The sequence below is a fragment of the Lissotriton helveticus genome, chromosome 12, assembly GCF_964261635.1.
Source record: "Lissotriton helveticus chromosome 12, aLisHel1.1, whole genome shotgun sequence".
Lineage (NCBI taxonomy): Eukaryota > Metazoa > Chordata > Amphibia > Caudata > Salamandridae > Lissotriton > Lissotriton helveticus.
In genome coordinates, this window is record NC_136073.1 from 644,927,607 (window position 1) to 644,948,355 (window position 20,749).

The 20,749-nt window shown below is 42.9% G+C and overlaps 1 protein-coding gene across 2 annotated transcripts in view; it reads right to left on the reverse strand.

The window, feature by feature from the left end:
• Nucleotides 1-20,749, reverse strand: part of LOC144798336 (serine/threonine-protein kinase MARK2-like) — a 282,100-nt gene that overhangs the window by 204,409 nt on the left and 56,942 nt on the right. For both annotated transcript variants that reach the window (XM_078669166.1, XM_078669167.1), the window contains exon 2: nt 10,924-11,554. In XM_078669166.1, the coding sequence (XP_078525292.1) occupies nt 10,924-11,512 (589 nt within the window). In that variant the 5' untranslated portion in view covers nt 11,513-11,554. The remainder of the gene's footprint in view (nt 1-10,923; nt 11,555-20,749) is intronic.

The following is a 20,749-nucleotide window of genomic DNA, read 5'->3' on the forward strand; positions in this document are numbered from 1 at the left end:
AAATATGTCTGAGATTCTACAATCTATGGAACAATACAAATATAGAGAGCTCATAATGTATACACCTACTGGATTATAATGAGTCCATCAACCATGGAACCATGGTAATATAGGAGCGTGCTCCTTCTGAGCTATAGAAATGTAAAGAGCTCTTAGTCAATAGTACTACATTGGCACAGAATCTAGAGTCTAAGGAGATAGAAAATTCTAAAATGTCTATGGGTCACAGGAGTATTAGCTGTATATAGAACGAACTGTTGACAGGGGCTTTTTATATTGGTGGAGTCCATGGGGCAAAGAAATACAGTAGGTCTATAGCTACTAGAACTACAGTTTGCCTTACTATAATTGTTTACGAAACCAAGTAAGGAATAGTTATGATTTTTATATATATATATATATATATATATATATATATATATATATATATATATATATATATATATATATATATATATATATATATATATCTTTATTTAATTTTTTGGGTCACAATAAAAAACAAGCATTTGCAATGTAATAGGTCTCGCATTTGCGAGAGTTAGAGCTATTAGCATTGTAAATGTGTGAAAAACGTGACCACTCGTTAAATCTCACAAGATCTCATCCTAATTATAAAGCGGGGAATGGAAGTAGACATGTTATTTACTTATTATAAATAAATCTTATGTTTGGGTGGCATATTGGGGAGAGGGGTTGGCCTAACGGCTAAGGCGCTCGACCTCGGACCTGGGGATCTGGGTTCGAGTCTCGGTAACGACGCCCAAAACCCCCTGTGATTCTGGGCAAATCACTTAATCTCCCCGTGCCTAAAAAAAAAAAAAAAAAAATGAAAGTCTGTCCTCATGTAAAGCGCTCTGATAACTGATTCGGTTCGGTTCTAGTTCGCGCTATATAAAACTGCAAAAAAATAAATAAATAAATAAAATAAAAAATATTTATAAGATGGACATAAATGGCTGTATTTCAGCTGTGTGCTCTAGATGTTTGGTAGGCGGGGATGAGATTAACAAGCGTCATTCATTAAGTGTACATTCAAAGGATATAGGAAGTTTGCTCCCGCTGTGAAAGACTGGACTCCCCTCACCCCCTTTGCAATTTTACACATAGCAAGCTTGAACCGAAGGTATTGGAGCGGTTTACCCGAGTACCAGTTATATTAGACCAGGTCAGATTCAGCAGACCACAGTAGGTGCTTTACATTTACTCAACACCATGGTGTGTGTGCATTTTTATTCCAGTCACCCTATTATTTACTCAAATGTACAGGGCTTGAGACGTAAGCGCAAAGTGCGTGTGTTAATGCTATTAATGATTAATTTCCCCAAATACAAAGTCCTGCTTGTTTGTTAACTCCTTCGGCGCTTATGACGAGCTCAGCTCGTCATGAGGCACAGTGGAGGTGTGCTCATGACGAGCTGAGCTCGTCATAACTGCCGTGGAACACCCACGCGGGGATAATTCCCCTCCTGTGTGTTCCATTAAGTGGGCGGAGTCATGACGAGCTCAGCTCATCATGAGCACAGCTCCACTGTGCCTCATGATGATCTGAGGTCATCATGAGTACCGCGGCGCCGCGCGCGGCCCCTCTCCCCCGCGCCCTGGGGGAATTAGCCCCGCGGCAAAGGAGTTAAATAACTGGGTAGCCCTGCACCCTTCCAGAAACGTTTTTGCACACTGATGCTCACTCACGCGCAGGAGTGGTGCACACGCCTTACGCTCCTGTGAGCAGTTGCTTTCCTTTCCTCCGAATATGTTGCAACACAGATAAAGAAAAGCTGTAGATTGGATGTTACACGTATATGGGAGAATGTTTACAACCATTCACACAGCCCTTAATAAATAAATTCCTAGAGACGCTGTCAATCCTACATGGTGGGATTTAACTGTGTTACACCTATGCAATTCAAGTGGTGCACTGTAGAACCAGGGCACATCAGTTCAAGCACACCCTTGCGTCCCATCTTTAAACTGTGCAGTTTTATTCAGTTTACCAAACACGTACTTTATAAATGCCGGTGCCCCCCACTGTGCATGCCTGCTCTCAATAATGTAAGCCTTGTGTCTGTCTATAATCAATTGGCGCTGAGTTAAAGCACTCAGATACCTTTGGGTGAAGCTCACGCTATGGAGATTTGTAAAAAAACTAAATAGATAAAAAAAAACTACTTCTAGCACGTCCATTATTATTCTACGATGCCACATGCCTTCGGGTCCCTGTACTGCTCAACTGCACCCGCCTCTGGGTGAGTTCTATGGCAAGTGTGGTTTGTTGCCGAGCCGTTGCATGTAGCTGTTGTCCTGTTGTTGCACCATGGGGTAACAGTGCAGGTGCAGGAAGGCAAGCAGTTTGTAGGTCTGTAGCATGGCAGTGCAGTCTTGGATGCAGGCCGAGCACGGGGATTGCGGTTAGCCGATGGGAGGCGGTGAGGAGATAATGGTTCGGTGTGCCAGCTTTCTGAAACACTGATCTTGGGCTGGAACGGGTTGGCAAAGCTCTGGGGCCCAGCGGACCATGTAGATGTAGGCCAGCCCGTCGGTGGGCAGAATATAGCCGGGGAGTCCAGTGTCACGCTGGAAAAGTGGCTGGATCCGTATTCGTCGAAGATAAAGCTGCTGCAGTCACTGGGGGAGCTGGACACGGTGCTGCTAGACGTCAGGCTGGTAGCACTGGTACTGGCTAGGGGCATAGCAACGGCAGGCCATGGTAATAAAAACAAACCAGAACGGTCAGTCATGGCCCCTGTACACCCAAACCTGTACTCACGGACACCTAGAGGCGGATTGTTTCATGGGGTGCACTATTCAAGAGTATTAATGCCCTCAGCCCTCACCTGCAGAGAGGCAGCAGATGGTGGAGAGGGGGGCGGGGGCCTCCTGTGGCTCGTCGGCTCCTGTCTGTTATGGAGGAGGTGCCTGCAGGTGCGGAGTGCGGTTTGTGCCAGTGCTTCCCATCACTCGCGCACCGTTCCCATACCAGTAGGACCGGAGCAGAGCCTTCCACAGACGAGGGAACAAGGTAAAGGCGGACAACTCTGAGTGAAGGGAAGTTGTTCATGAAGAGAGTTGGGTGGAGAGCGAGGGGGATTATGGGAGTTCCACGGGGGGAGCAGCTTGAAATCAAAAGGGGGAAAAGGCAGCTGGGGACGGAATTCCAGAGGCGCAACGGAGTGAGGGGCGCGGAGATTGCCTGCTTGAAGCTCGGGGGTGTACAAAGGGTGAGAGGACGATATTCGTGTAAATCTGCACAATAATCCGTGTGCAACTTGTTAATACCCATAGGCATACGGTGCTGTCTACACGCCAATGTGCCTTTAAAATTATATACAAAACAAATTAGGCAAACTAAGCGATAGAACTAGTTAGTAAAAGCTAGAGGCGGAGGAACATGAGTCAATATTAAAGGACAACGGAGTAGAGTCAACAAGTAACAAGCGGCAGTGAAAGCAATTTTGCGATCGCTATTGTAAAAAAAACAAAAAAGTGGCGCGCGCCACAGCCACACATGTGGTTTCAATTATCGCGCCTAAGTCTGGGCATGATACCACATGGCCTATTGGTGTCTATTATGCGCGCCAAGGGCGTATTAGACACCAATAGGGCATGGGAGGAGCAAAGCGCCCGCCTCGGGCCAATTGCGTGCAGTCTTTTAGAATAAGACGCACGCAAAGGCCAATGGGGTTGCTGAAAAGGAAACGCACACGCACAAGTGTGTGCGATTCTTAGATCAGTTTAGATTCCCCTTTTTTCACCTACAAAATGTCTCACGCTGCGCGGTGCACCACTAGGCGCGAGACCTAAAAACATACATAAAAAAAAAAAAGGAATAGGTATCAAAAGTTATTTAGTGCAATATAGCGTAAAGTATGCTCGAACAGGTAAAATGAATTGTTTGTTTCTACTGTTTTTATCTGTGTTCTGTGAACTTTTATAATTAATTCTGTATTAATCGAATAAAGTAATTTTGAATTGATTTGAACAGGTCAAATCTCATGAACGATCCATCTGTGAAATTCGTGGTGGTATCATCAATTTATGTTTATCATGTTCCCCTGTTTATCATGTTGTCCCTAACAACATACATAATCTGAATTCTGGTTAAACACCTTTATGTGGTTTAATTGTATGCGCTTTCAGAGTTATTTGTTAAAACAAAAGCCTTGTGTGAAAAGCCAAAAAATATCAAAGTAAGTAAAATTATGAAAGTATGATCCCATATTTTAATACCGTTTAACTGCTTTATTATCAGTAGAATTATAAACATTTAATACAAACCTAATAATACTTAAATGTCAAACGTTCCCTTTGTGTTTAGTAAAGTGATCTCGAGGTGTGAAACCACAGGAGCTTAGCAAGTCATAATACATTTGCGCATACTTCAGATGAGAGTAATTAATCTTAGCGTTAAGTCAAGTTGTTTTGGCATTCCCTTGGGTAATGATGCACTAGACTAAAGTGCTAAAACTCTTAATTTAAAAAGCAAAGCATTTACCAATGGGCATCTTAGCATTGATATGTTCCCTAGAATACTGTTATGATATAAAATACTGAGGAAACAATCAGGTCTTCAAGGAAGCCTCCTCATATCAAATGACAGCTCATTCCACTACTTTAAGGCCAAAGCGTACAGCTCAGATTACCTTTAGAATAGTCAGAAGGGTTGGCTGATCATAAGGACCTTCCAGGATGGTAGTGGGCCACTGAAACTCTCAGCAAAGGCCAAGTAACTTCTGAAATGGCTCTATAAGACTTTGAAGACCACCCACCCCAACACCAAAAGCAGTCAATGCAACAAGCACAGATCAAATTTCCTGAATTGCAATGTGAGATGTGTACTTCCTGAAGTTGTTTCAATATTCATATCGATCTACACTCACAGAAACTGTTACAATTCCCGTTTGGCCTCTGAGCTTTGTTACCGACTTCAGACAATACAAACACCTGGAGAAGCTTTGAAACGGCCCAGTTGCTTACATGGGAGACAGTAAGACTTTAGGGGCTAAAAATAGGTCTTGTCAGCTCCCAAGTTCATCACCTATTTGGCCAATTAAATGTCCCCTCCTTGCCCATCCCTCTGAACACTGGGCACTTGAGGCCTGCACAGAGTACAAGTAAACCACTAACACGTGACGCACTAAGCCGACAAGCCAACGTACAAGGTCAGGGAAATTGGTTCATATTTTCTCTGTAATATAAGCTGTATGGGGACTTTTATAACAAAAAAGTAAGTTATTTTATCCACATTTAACGCAGATACAAATATATTGGTGGTAAGTATATCCCCGTTACTGGTTAACACAAAAATTCAACATAACGTTTCTCTCATTTTTGTCTGTAGCGTACTGATTCCATGTTTCCGACTCACTTATAACAAGAATTTGCAATGCAATAGGTCTCGCATTTACGCAAGTTTGAGCTATTGGCATTGTAAATGTCACTGCCTTTTATTTACGTAGTTAAAAGGCATTGTCATTTACAAAGCTAATAGCTTAAACTCTTGCAAATGCGAGTCCTATTGCATTGCAAATGCTTGTTAATGTCTTGCGGGTACAACATTTTGAAAAATATCGTGGAGTATTTTTTCCATTAGCAGTAAAATAGTTTAAACAGTAAATGTGAGACGAAAACAAAATGTATTCTACAGCTGCCTTAAAGTACGTAACTGATAACTAAACAAAGACAGAAAGGTAATTTTCAGAATTACTAAAGAAAACTTCATTTAATGTTCTACTTGAACATCATGTCCGGGCCTTTACAAAATATTAAAAAGAGAACAGATGGCCGGAGGTTTTCTCTGGGAAAGGTGGCAATCCTAAACCCACACCACCAGCCATTCTATGGTTAGGGCAAACAAGAGGGGACAAAAAGCAGCCCTTCAATGTACCCCTAAGGATTAAAAATGCGGAAAAGAGTATTCTATTCACCTTTAAATGTACCTGGTGGTGGGTGTGAAGGGCTCGACACAGGACATAAATATGGTGCTAAATTCTGTGCCCAGTAGCACCCCACTGAGGAAACCGGAGTCTAAATAATCAAAAATAGCCCCCCCTCCACCAAAAAAAAAACCTTGATAAGCATAAGGGCACTAGGGTCAATAAGGTTGTGCAGCAGACATAGGAAGGTATGCACTCTGCGTATGCATGACCAGGTGCTTCTCTGCGGGAAGGGAGAACCTCCAGCATCACTGCATTTCTTATAGGTCCATCACGGACCTGCGGGTTTGTAGCCAACTGAGCGAAAGATATGCTCCAAAACTGCTCGAGTTTCCTTTGCAGTTAATGTGTACTCAGTGGGAACAAATCAACTAGCCGGCGCCCTAAACACACATGGAAAGATGTGGCATCCTTACATTGCTTGCTGATTCAAGGAAAGTATGTACACTAGACTGCTTTCAAATGCCACTGCTCGACTCAACCCAGTGCGCATTTTTGAAATCCGAAATCGCAAATGAGCAGGCAGCATTGGTCCCCGCGCCCTGCTCGCGGATCCATCATTGTAAAATCGTAGGCATGTGGTCATCAACTCTCCCCTACCGCTAGCATCGTGGCTTATCGAGTGAAAGCATAAATGCGTTAAAAAGTAACCAAATGAAATGAAACCACTCATCCATGAAAGCACACACTATTAAAACTGTCCTAAAAATCAGTGCAAATACATTCACTCTCCATTGTTTAGGGATTGCTGGAAACAGATGCAACGAACAACATTGCACAAGCATACTAGTCTTTTGGCCTTGTGGGGTGGCGGCTGCTCCTCTGCAGACTCCCCCTGCTCCCCGCTGCCCTTCCTCCAGCGCTTCCGTCGCCTCTGTTACTGCTCGTGATGGTGCCCCCGCGGGCGGTCGACGCTCGGCCACAACTCCCCGCTGCCCTGCTCTCACCCCGGGTCTCCGAGTAGGGGATGTCCGCCGCTCCTTCCTCCTCTCCAACGGCCTCCTCCTCCCCCGAGGGCGCCTCACCACGCACAAGTACAAAAAACGAAATCGAAACCTAAAGGCGAACAAAGTCACATGAACTGTTCACGAGGCGCGCGTCGTGATCTATTCTGCCATACTGTCTACAGTAGAAGCTCAGGCGTGTGACCATACAATGCTGTACAATGCTGCGCGTGGCCATCTCTTGTCCCCACTCATTGGCGGCTGAGCCGACGACTATAGTCTCGCGGCGAGAACACGCTTCGCGCTTTCGCCAGGAAGACCTAAAAAAGGTCAGTTAATTCATCCAAACTATACAACCAGGCTTTTGTTTGAAACTATGATAGGATAGAAGTGTCGTGAATACTGCAAAGCCAATAGGCCTGGTGTTGGCTGCTAGTCTACTGGCTTTGTTAAAGATTTTTTACAAATGTTTTTGTAAATTTTTACAACAAAAAACATTTGATAAAACGGCTACCTGTATGTGTACAAACATGAACAGGTGGAAGTCTTTGAATGTTTTTGTGATAAGGTTTACAGGAATATTCTACGAGGGCCACCCATGTGTGTGCATGCACAGGCGGCCAATCTTTGAATGAGTTTAGGACTGATTATAAACATTTTACAATGTGAGCAGTGCCCGGATGGGAGGTTTCACATTAAAAGTGGGTGCAAAGGACCAGTAGAAGAGTCAGGAGAGCTGCAGGGTCCTCAGAGAATATAAAAAATTATTCAGCCACTCAAGGGGACTATGTTTTTTGTGGAAGTTCACTTTCTTAACAAACGGAATGCCATTCCTCACAGTAAAGTGAAACAATGGCTAAAGTGGGCTGACCCATTGGCGCCTACTGTGGTGGAGGGATGCAAAACAGGATCAACATAACAGACCAATAGATGGAGAGGGCTGACTGAATTCCCCTGTAAGATATAGATATATACAATTAAATAGTCTTGGCTAACGCCAGACCAGAAAATAATCCACTCTGTATAGTCGGTTACTGTTAAAATATCAAAAACGTCCCTTTTGACTCCATGCCAGTTAAACTTTGATAATGTTCCCCCATCCCACTATATCTGAGCCACCCATATTAGTTAAGGTGCTGCATAGCTATAATATCTTGACTGCCATGGCGAAGATTCTGGCTCAACAGCATAATATGCACGCCCACGCCTCAAATATAGTAACTGCCACATCACACGATCGAACCTGGGTACCTCCTACTGACATAAAAATCACAGATCAGCAGACGGGCAAAAATAATAGTGAAGGTGCTCTTGATAACTAGGACGTAGCTAATATACCTCGGTACAAAAGGGGGTGGTGATGGACGGAGAATCTGAACCAATCAAACACTCACACCCAGTCAAAAGATCTGGGTTTAATCCATCACCGTTCTTTAGCCCACTATGCCACCCCAGTTCAGACATGGCTATATGCAAATCAGTCTGACCCTGTGCCTCATGGGAACAGTCCATCCCGAACTGCCAAGCCATGCCTTCCCTGGACCGGAAACAAGCTTCCGAGGACCGGTTTCTGGCATTGCAGCCGTCTTCAGCCCGGCTGCTTGAATCCAGGGGCAAAGTGAGCAAGGGACTCGCGTCTGAGCATACCCTGCCACACTCATGGCGGCCAAAAGCGGTACAAAAGGGGGTGGTGATGGACGGAGCATCTGAAACAATCAAACACTCACACCCAGTCAAAAGATCTGGGTTTAATCCATCACCGTTCTTTAGCCCACTATGCCACCCCAGTTCAGACATGGCTATATGCAAATCAGTCTGACCCTGTGCCTCATGGGAACAGTCCAGCCCGAACTGCCAAGCCATGCCTTCCCTGGACCGGAAACAAGCTTCCGAGGATCGGTTTCTGGCATTGCAGCCGTCTTCAGCCCGGCTTGCTTGAATCCAGTGGCAGGTGAAGTGAGCAAGGGACTCACGTCTGAGCATACCCTGCCACATTCATGGCGGCCAAAAGCGGTACAAAAGGGGGTGGTAATGGACGGAGCATATGAACCAATCAAACACTCACACCCAGTCAAAAGATCTGGGTTTAATCCATCACCGTTCTTTAGCCCACTATGCCACCCCAGTTCAGACATGGCTATATGCAAATCAGTCTGACCCTGAAACCGGTCCTCGGAAGCTTGTTTCCGTTCCAGGGAAGGCATGGCTTGGCAGTTCAGGCTGGACTGTTCCCATGAGGCACAGGGTCAGACTGATTTGCATATAGCCATGTCTGAACTGGGGCGGCAGAGTGGGCTAAAGAAGGGTGATGGATTAAACCCAGATCTTTTGACCGGGTGTGAGTGTTTGATTGGTTCAGATGCTCCGTCCATCACCACCCCCTTTTGTACCGTAGCTAATATAACTGGCACAAATAATGTCAATATATGCATTGCCAATAAAAAAGTAGATGTTATAAATGATCGGTCTCAGAACCCAGGGAGAAAAGTGTTAGCTGCAAGGCACATATGTTTTCAGACTGCACCCCCAGATTAACTACCTATAATAGTTGGTGCTACTTTTGAAGATGTGTAACACAATCTAAAGCACAAGTGGTAATTATAACCGGTCTATCCCCCCCTTTCACATAAATCAAAACACGGAATAATATGATTCAGTAAAATGTAGAATCAATGCTCATAGTTGCAACGTCATTGTGGCTGCTGCGGCTACTGGTATTGTTCAACTTAGCAAGACTAAACCTAAAATACATAAAATAGGACATTATGAAAAGAGCTACATGTACTTTGAGAAGTAATTTTAAAGAGAGACAAAATGCTATTTGATGATGATGAGTTTTATATACCTTCACTCAATCCATGGGTGAGTGAAAATTACCCTCTTGAAAGCGTTCAGTTGTCTGGTATTTGATTCGAGGGGCATGTCCATTGAAGTTAAATTAATCTCTGATAATATTCTACCTGTGAGGTCTAATGCTCGCCCAGTGATTTTAAAGGAACAGATAACAATTAGATATATTTCTTACATACACTCTGAACTTTCCACTTCATTGAGCTCAATTACTACACATCATACATTCAGTGCTATCATTTAGACTGTTGCAAACAGAAGAAATAAGACGAGTTTCCATCATAAAGTCATCCATGATACAAAAATAGGTTCGCATATTTGGGCAAGCAATGCATATGTATTGACAAAGGTCATAAGAAACAAATTTGTGGCATGATGCTGGCAGATGAGCGAAGATTCTCTAATTAATTCACATATAAGAATTTCGGGTCTGTATTGCTCGCTTATTAAAGAAGGAAGTCACTAAGAACTCTATGCCTAGTTTAGGTTTGACTTCTTCAAGGGTAAGGAGTAGGTTTAGGATAAAGTTTAGGTTAGAAGTTAGGGTTGGGTTAAAAGCCAGGACTATAGTTTGGGTGAGCTTAAGGTAAGGTTTAAGATCAGTGTTAGAGTTAGGGAGAAAGGAAGGCTTAGTGTCAGGTTTAATATAAATGTATAGTCAATGTAGTGTGGTTGATATAGAGATTGGTTACATTATGTACTTATGTTGTCAATGTGCTGGTAGGCTCAAGTAGATACTCTGATGTAGTGGTAAGGTGAGAAAGACGACCTCATGTAGTAGAATACAACTTTGTAACATTTGGCATCTCTTAAGCAGGGCCATGCCTGTGTACTCTTACAACTCCTGAGTTAGTGAGGACTAGGACAGTGCTCTTATAATTTCTGGGCTGGAGTGTACTAGGATATTGCTGTATCACTTCACAGTAGATTAGCATTCTGGCATATGCAGAGTCAGGGTGGAGAAGCATACTATCTCAGATTTCAGGGCGCATTAGGATAGCAATCGGCAAATCAAGCTGAAAGGCATGCTAGAATAGCACTCTGTGACAGCGGAGAAATTCAACACAGTAGGCAATCACAAAAACTCAGCACACATATCTAACAGATATCTAACCAAAAACATAAGAGATCAGTATGCTCTCTGCAGACAGCTGGAATAATTTACACATACTCAGCACAAAGGACAGCCATCTTACCTACAGCAGGGGCATCATACTCATCGCCTAGCAGAATTTCCGGCGCGGAATAGGCAAGAGAGCCACAGCTAGTGGTCAGCATGGTCCCCGGCTGAAAGCGATTGCTGAAGCCAAAGTCAGTCAGTTTTACAACGCCCTGCTCCTTAAAGAAGACCACGTTCTCGGGCTTGAGGTCGCGATGCACCACGTGCAGCTTGTGGCAGTAGGAGATTGCGTGGACAATCTGGGCAAAGTAGCGCTTGGCCTGTGGCTCAGAGAGGCCGCCGTCATACTTCATGATGTGGTCAAACATATCACCACCGTCACCCAGCTCCAGGATGAGATAGAGCTTGGTCTGTGTATCAATCACCTCATACAGCCTCACGACATTGGGGTGCTGCACCAGTTTCATGCAGAGGACCTCCTGCAGGAGATGCCCTGCCGCTGCCTGGTCCAGCTTGGACTTGTCAATCACCTTCACTGCCACCTTCTCGCCAGTAAAGACATGTCGAGCCAGCTTGACCACAGCAAAGTGGCCCTTCCCCAGAGTACCTTCCAGGTCATAGAGGCCAGCAATCTTTCCTTGGTAGCAGCACTTGGTCCCCGCCATGGTGTGCCTGGGACGGTCATAGGAGTCAGCTCATGTGGAGGACTGAAAGGAAGAAAGAAGAATATGATGAATAGGGCACACCAAGACATTCAGCAACAGCAGTACTGCTCACTGCTTGCCTCTAGCCAGTAGATCTCTAGTATAGGTTTATACTCATTCGTAGAATTCTGGGACTACAGTTAACATTTCCCACACTTTTACGACACTTGAGATGCCTTTGAAGTGAAGAGAAGAGAGTCTATTGTGCTGTGAAGCCAAGGCAGGGACAGACAGCAGAACAATAAACAGGCCTTCATCCTAAGGTGTTTTGGCGTGAAATAAATGTAAAATGTGCGCTTTTGGTAAATACATAAATAAATAAATAAATAAATAAATAAAGGCTGCTTGGAAGCCGGTACTGGCTTCAATTGATGGAGTCACTTTAAGGGCATTCTTTCTGAGGGGTATTGTAAGGTGACCTGATGGGCTGTGGAGTGTGTACCTTTAATTGGCTGTTATAAAAAATACTTACTCTAAGTACAGTCTGTGTATTACTCAGACCTATATTTTGTCAAGCACTTTTTTTTTTACCTTTAACCTAAATCTGTTTGCGCACTTCGTGGCAGCATATTTTATACTGTGTGCAATTCAATTTTAAAATAATAATCTATATATTCAAGGTGCTTTCTGTCACGGGCTGGGACCTCGTAACACTAAACACACACTATTCCCCACTGTACCAAGCAGAATCCAATTCTGTGGCTCTCTGATTGCAAACACAGATATCAGCAGAGATTGCCTTAATCAACAGAGGTTTCACAACATCAAATAGTGCATCTCTCACTGATCAACCTACTTGCAATTATTTTTCATTTCAGGTGTGTCATTTACATGCAGTTACTTGAAGGTGAATGACTAACAAAATAGTTACAGATTTTTTTTTTGTCTCGCCTTTGATTCTGCCCCCTCACGCTCACTGACCCTGTCCTCATTGGATTCAGGATCACAATTCCAGTACTTTTTTAATGCACTTGGAGTACTGATAACCATCCATCTCTCATAAGGGTAAATGTGTTGAGTATTCACTCAAACGCCCAGACTCCTAATCTAACGGACACTCAATTACAACCAATTTAGTACAAGGTCTTGTAGTGAGTAGTAACACTCATCTAAGGACTGTGAATAAATAATTTAGGTATTTTCAGATATGTTATAAGATGATTATATGGCATGTCGTCCAAGAATCACAATGGTTCCAACCATGATGCTACCAAGGTGGAATATAAAGCCTAATTACCATTCACTATGATAGTATGCAGCTCTCAGAGCGATACATTATTTCATTCTTTTTTTTCTCGACAGACAGGTTTGTCATATCCCTGGGCCAGAATAAGAGAGCTAAAATATCCAGGTCATTAGATCCATTAATAAGCAGACAAACAATTGTGGCACATAACCAAACAAACATAAGGGATGTACACAGCAAAAGGAAGCCCCTTGCAAAGACCTCGACAAGGCATTTTGGGTGGATACTCTTTTTGAGGAAAAACAATCATTGAAACCGGATTCAAATATGAAGTTAGACCAAGATATCTGAATTAGATTGGTGTTTTATATTTTGCACATAATTATAATTTTACTCAATTAAGTGTAACCCCTATGCACACTACCTGCGCCACTCTCGTCCTCCACAAACCAAAGGGAGGATGACAAACGAAAAGTTAGTCCCAGCAGACTGGTCTGAACACATTACCATCCCTTTCTCCCTTCACTCCTCCAAAGCTGTAAAAACTTGCCAGTCTAAGAAACAAAAGCAATGGGTAAGAGACATGAAAAACACTCATATCCTATGCGAGCTTCAAAAGTAGGGCTCGCATTACAAACTGTCTCCCTAGAACCAGAGGTAATAGCCTAACATTCCATCACACGAAAAACAGAAAAAGATTAGGGGATATGACTGCCTCAAATACATTTAAAAGATAAAAACATGATGATTAGAACAATTGTTTCCTAAGAGCTGGGCATGGTCGGAAAATATTCAGAGCATCAGAACAATTGTGGTGGCAATATCCATCCTTGGAAAAGCTGGTGCAACTCTGCAGTGAGAGAGACATTTATAAAACTTTGAAGCTAAATCTATCCAGATAAAAAATTAGATGAGGTGTCTCCAACCAGTCGATTGCTAGCTACCAGTAGCTCACAGCTTAATTTTTCAATCAGCACAGGGTCATAATTTCTTTTGAAAGTTTAGGGTAGTCTGAGTTTATTTTACATTATTATCTTCAGGCTGCAGATATCAAGGTCTGACAATGAGCAGCACTGGAATCAGATTAATGACCCAGGGACCGGAGGTGAAGAACTGAAGCACTGAAGTATTTAAATCTTAAATAAAAGTCCCTATCAACTCAATATTGGAGCACAAGCAAAAAAGGATGTTTCCGGATGCTTTTAAATGGGGGAAAATTAAAATGAAGAGTTAACTTAATGAATAAGTTAACTGTTCATCTTTATGTTATCCCATTTCAAAGTGTTAATTTTACAAACAGCAGACCCGTTGCTCCCAGTGGCCATTAGACCCCCCCCCCCATATTTATAACTGAAAAAATTGTCATTTTCTTTCTAATGCAGGAGATTTGAAGGTCAATGTTTTTCTCCACTTTCAATTAAACCAATTACATTCTAATATTTTATGAAGCATGCTTCTTCACTTTGAATTCCACCTACTTAAATACATAGCTGTATTTATGATGCCATGTCTCAGAAAAAGCAGCTGGTAGACACAGTGTCATATTTAGAACTGAAAAATGCAGCCATTTTTTGAAGTGAGAGTGATTTAAAGTGCAGAAAAATGTTCCATATTATGAACATTTTTGCAAAACCTTTTTCTGCACTTTAAATTTCTCCCATACAAAAAATGGTTGTATGTTTGAGTTATATATGTAATAGTGCTACATCTGGTGAATTGCATGTCCTGTGCCACAAGTACATATGGCAGACTCTCATTCTCCCATACACATATATCCCATTCATACGCCCACATGTTCATACATCCCCAAAGACCACACTCTCACTGACACACGGCAGCCCTGTCGAGAACCCTTAGGCAAAGTATTTCATTCAAACCATAGTCTTTGGCTCTATGGACATTATTCTTAATCAATTAAATTGTGCATGGGCGTGTCTGGTAACATTGCACGAGTGGCTTGGCTATCAGTAGCTCACAATGATTTTCACAGATCATAAGTAGCCCTCACTATAGAAAAGGTTGCGGACCTCTGATAGACCAAGAAAGAATTGCCTTAAAATGCTATTTGAAAATGGGAGAAAATACACTCTCCCGCAATCAGGTATCGTGTCCATCATCTCTTTCTCGGTTTAGAAAAAAACAGAACTCTCCTTACCCCGCTCCTCAATTACTTGATTATACACAGGAGAGAAAGCCACCTCACGCAAATCCATGGTCACTCGCCCTCCCTCAAAGTAGTCAACCCAATTGAATTGCACAAATCAGTCACCACATCTATACCTTCATCATATTTCACTAAGCCAATTTCCTCAACGCTTATGGAAGGTAACAATGTGTCACTTGCTATTGAAGCAACCTTATCAATACCTCCTTAAAGCAAGGAACAGACGCAGATTGTTTGAAAATTGGGCACGTCTCATCTTTACAGAAAAACTAGAGTATTACTGTTGTGGCAAAAGTATCAAAGATCTGTGTTGAGAACCAGCGTAAACACTTCATTGTACAAAACAGAATGCGATAAGCTCCAGTCAGGCTTCAGGTCTTCCTGCAGCACTGAGATTGCAATTCTCAAAAAGTTGATAATTTTCTGAGCATCCTAGGTAAGGGTTGCTCCAGCCTTTCCATACTGCATGACCGATTGGCGATCTTTTACAAGATGCACCGCAAAAATTTAAATAATCTTAAAGGCTGTGCTTTTATATTTATTTATAAACATCCTATTGTTGCTAATTCTTTAAAACTCTGCACTCCTCGCTTCTCAGGTTGATGGGGGCCAATGGGGAAGTTACACTCAAATGGGGCACACTGAACACTGATGTTACCATACAAGAAAGGAGGGCTGATAGTCCCAGGTCCTAATATCTATCTCGTGATATCGCAGATTTTCCAGATATCAGGAAATAGCTAAAGGGTTTCGCGAGTATACATATTAATAGCGAATACAAGGCAAGGAAACAGCAACACCGCTACAAGAAAATGGGAACTAAATATATGGCAAGCAAATTAAGATATTAGGAGTACTGTTCTAAACAAAACAAGTTGTGCAAAATAGCACAAAAGTCCCGTCCTTTCTAAATTCATACATTAGTATTATTACACCCTTCTTCTCTTTAATGCAAATTAGAGCCAACATAAGACCTGTCATGCAAGTAATGCGGAACCGCAAAAGCAAATAGTTATCACTAAGCATGGGAATACCCAAATATTAAAATGTATTAGAATCAAGTGTTCAGCATACTATGGGTCAAGTCTTTCTTATTACTATTTTATTCTTAACACTTCTTATTGTACACATACAGCTACCTGGGAGGCAGTGAACAATTACATTTTTAACAAAATGAAACCAGAACAGGATACCAACCCCATTCCCTCCTAGAGGACTTATCCACCATACTCACTATTCAGCCTTGCGAACTCTCAGTGCAGAGAGGGGTACACCGAAGAGGGGTATAAGTCTCTACTAGGCTGGTCATCTAACCTACAATCCTCTTCTGGATGCACTGCCAAGCAACCTCCATATCCTCACCCTCTGCCACTGAAGAACCATTAGAAAAACTCTTAGGCTGCCATGTGTTTTCTGCATGGCCCACTGTAGTTTTCCCTACGTTAGCCTAACTGTGCATGTTGTGGCCTAACTTTCCTTTGCACACGTTACTATATAAACACGCTTGCTTTTGTGCCACATTGTACTTGCACATGGAGCCTGCATATGTTTTCGCATTCTGTTCTTTTCCTGGTATTTAGTCTGAGCACCACCGACAAGGTCAAACAACAAAGTCCCTTGTTATTCTTTCTGGCCAGGCACTGCCACCGAGACATAACACAAGAATGCAGCTGTTGTTTATGTGCACACATGTCCTAGCATATAGAGGAGTCCCTGAGAAACAAACACACACACACGGAATGAGAGTTCTGTGACAAGAGCACTGCGGCTGCAGAGATGCAGAGCGTTCATCTGTGAATGGTACCGGTCTGCCACAAATCCCAGAGATCTTTTAAAAAACATTAAGCTTTATTCGCAGGGAAGTGTGATTCAGTTACTCTGTCTTATAAAATTACAGCCCTTTCCATGGTATATGGATTATTGACCATGCTAACAGTATTTTTATTATGCATTTGTTTTCTAATTGTGGCACTTATACTGCATTTCAGAACACAATAGTTTGAATCAATGCTTAATTTGAGCTGGTGGTTTTAGGTGATTGTCTCCAGCACTCAATTGTCAACACTGGGGCTTGGGACAGTCTGCCACAAGGTGGTGCTCTCTGGTTAATTTACAGATGACCACAGCAACAGGTATTTATTAATTCAATATACATTTTTAAAAAGTACTAACTGCTGCCTAAGTAATTCTTCTAGCTTTATTGGCCTGAAATAGTAAGAACTGTCACAATTGTAGGAAGTGTGATAGTAGTTGGATTCTTACTATCACTGGCAGCACGGCAGGGGCAATGTGTGATGCAAGCTGCAAAGGCCTCCAGACGAGAGCCCTGGCACTTATTCTTTTTTACAAATTAAGCATTGGATTGAATAAATATTTTGTACTTCTTTCGTGACTCTTTGTTATTTTATTGTCAGTAAGAGTGAGAGAGTGAAAGGGTGTGTCCTGTTAGCGCGATCCCCAAGATGGTCGAGATGTGTTCTGGGGTGCCAATTCACTAGTTTCTCTGGTATGGTTAGAAGGGCAAGTGAGGCACTACAGCTAGTCGGATGCGGACTCATGGATACTGAGCTTGTATGAAGACTCAGTCCCTACACACTGATGTTCCACGGCCCCAAGCATAGATCTGTTCCAGAGCAGAATCCCTGCAACAAGGTATTTATGTCAGGAAAGCTCCCTAAAATCCTCAGAGAGGAAGCTAATGGATGCCCCCTACCTTTTCAAAGCTATCACTTTTTTATTCCGTTGCCATTGAAGTCTTTTCTAATGCTTGAAAGTCTCATAAACGATAAATCCAGGATCTTTGCTAGGGAGACATAGCGGTTTCCAGAGGGCTGCAATTGTGTGCTTGGCAGCAGACAGGACCAGAGACTTCACTCGTCCGTTTAGTGAATGTAGGGGATATGTTTGCTTGCTTGGAAGGTTCAGGATAATGTATGCTGGAAGTCTTGAGATTTGCATCTATAAGACTGTATTGAATGCACTTAGGACTCTTCAATTAAACCAGGCAGTTTCAGTCAATGCCGTAGAGAAGCCACATTTTGCCCACACTGCTGTGCCTTTGTGAGATTTCCCCCAGATTTCGTGAGTCCCATCTCGGTTTTTTCACCAGGGATAAATATACCAATAGGTAGCTATTTTTACTAGCGATTATTCGCTTGCTGTGCTTCTCAATGGTGATTGATCCATTGATAAATATCACCACATTCTTTGCCAATGAGAGTTTTGCCCATCTCTCCTTCTCACCTCTTCTAACCCAGGGTCTTTTCAATCGAGGGCGTGAATTACAAATGTCTATATTTCAGAGGAGGTGCACTCGTCCCCGTCTTCAGAAATTAGCCATCTTTCAAATGCTGTTAGGGGTTTGCTGGCATGGGGTTTTACAATGAAGTGCCAGTGTAGGATTTGTAGCTAGTGCAGACTTTCTGTTTCAGCCAGGCAGTAATCTTTTTTGATTTGTTAAAACTATTTTATCACTGTTAAGTGAAAACTGCCTATTTATCTGACCCCTGCTCCCTCTATCTAGCAAACTCATCTATAAAAGCTGGGGACAAGTCTTACTTACCCTGCATAGGAGTGGGTGGCAAGGGAAAGGATGTTAGCTCACTCCCTACTGTCACTCTAGCTCACACTGCCAGTGTTACTCTTGTTACTGGGGAAGAGTACAGGCTGAGCCCTGTGCAGTTTGTGCAGCCAGGGCACCCTCACAATGCGCGTGCCTGTAAAGAGTTGGCAGATAAAGCATCAACTTTTTTCTGATTCAGTTGTTGTCCACCCAACCATATATCTTAGTTGAGCTGCTAGGACTCGATGGCAACGTCTGAGAGCCCCACCTCTTCATCTGTGTGGCACTGGGATAAGGGTCTGGTTTCTTTCTGGCCCATATGAACCAATCCATGAACCCTTGTACTTTTCCTCAGGATTAAAAGGAGGGGCTGTAGAAGGAGATTGGAAAACTAACATTATTTTAGGTAAAAGTCATCTTTATCACCGCAATATGTTCAGGGAAGAAAGGCCATTACTGTGCCAAGTCTGGGTATCTTGTGCGGCACGTGTGTGTACTCTATGCGTGCTATAGTGTTTGCTTAAGATGTAATGTCAGGAAATAAGCAGTGTAATGAAGTTAGCAGGCTACACCCTGGGAAACTGCCTTTGTGTTTGGTCCTTCTGATCTAGAGTCGTGGAGATATTCTGTATCTGGGATTTTTACTCGTTTTAGCTCAAATCAGACACCTCCCCAAATTCTCTCAACCCCTCTAGCATGGCTGAGACTCAGTGTGCGGGGTCTGACAGCCAGACGCGTACATCATCAGCGTACATGCTCAGTATGTGACTGCCCTTTCTGATTTTCAGCCCAATGGTGCATTTCTTCCTTTCCCCTCACCCTTTCTGCCACTGACTCTATGCACATGGCAAAGAGCAGAAGGAAAGGGGACAACACTGCCTTGTGCTTTGCTGGATATATGTCGACTATGAGGACTAACCATTGACTCTTGCAGTTGGCTGGCTGTAGCCACTAAACATCCAGATAAAGAACTTTACGGTTCTCTTCTCGTGAAGGCCAATGCACCCTCTCAAATGCGTTCTCGGCATCTATTGTCAGGAGCACGGCATTTTCCTTTGCTATTTTGATGCTACTAAAAATTGAGGATATTGAGGTGGTAATACATGCGTGGTAAAGATAGAGCTCGTGTGGGACAGAACGTTTTCCAGAAGCCAGGCATAAAACCATCCAGTACTGAAACCTTATTGACCTGGAGTTTCTATGTCTAAAATTACCTCTTCGAATGTAATGGGTGGTTGCCGGCTTCTGCTTGTGTCTGCGTTAGGTTAGGGGTGTCAGACTTTGCAAGGAAGGCATAGAATCTCTCTATATTCTTGCATTAGACGTTGCAGGGTAGTTTAGAGAGGCGTACAGATTGGCATAGAGTGCAGGGACATAGAGTTGAGTGTTAGAAAGTAAAGTGTATTGGTTGAGAGTGCAGTACTGCAGCGTGGCGCGGAGTAGAGTGGCAAAGAGTGGAGTTGGGCAGAGTAGACTGGTGCGGCCTAGACTGGAGTGGTGTAGAGTGCAGTGGCGAAGAGTGCAGCAGAGTAGAGTGACGAAGAGTGCATTGGCATGAGGTAGAGTAGTATACAGTAGAGTAGAAAGGTGTGGAGTGGTGTAAAGTGGAGTGGTGCAGAGTACAGTGCAGTGGTATGAAGTGGTACAGAGTAGAGTGGAATGGCATAGAGGGGAGTTTTCATGGTGTGGTAGCACACATTTTCAATTGAAATGACCATTGCATTTGCACAGTTTTATTCATAAAACTATACAATGCACGGACGGAAATGTGTGCTAATTGCATCACCCAGTGTAAAGATTTCTTTTGATCATTTTAAAGTATGTGTTTCCAACACACTTCAGGAATAACAAAAGATGGGCTACATTTGTGTTCTTAATTCTGATATGTAGGAAGCAGACTCCTTATATGATATATCAAAATGAGATATACCGTGTAAAGAGTCCAGGGGTTCCCTTATGAGTGGACAGGGGATGTGCTATGGCAATCCCAAAGGGGTAGTGTGGTTGAGCAGCCTTAGGCTTATCACAGAGGAGTGCAAGACATCTGCAAATATACACAAAAGTCAATAAATGAGACACCTGACTCAAAAAGGAGATTAACGCCACTTTATGAAAATTGCAAGTATATTTATATAGTTTAATGCATCAGAAGAAAATCGTTCAGGTTAGTACGTTTTTAATAGGAATTTTTAGAGTTCAAAAAGTCGCCACAGTGGAATTTCTGGATGCTGCAATGCTATCCTATTAGAGGAAAAGTCGATGCAACTTTCAAGTGTAGTACAGCGA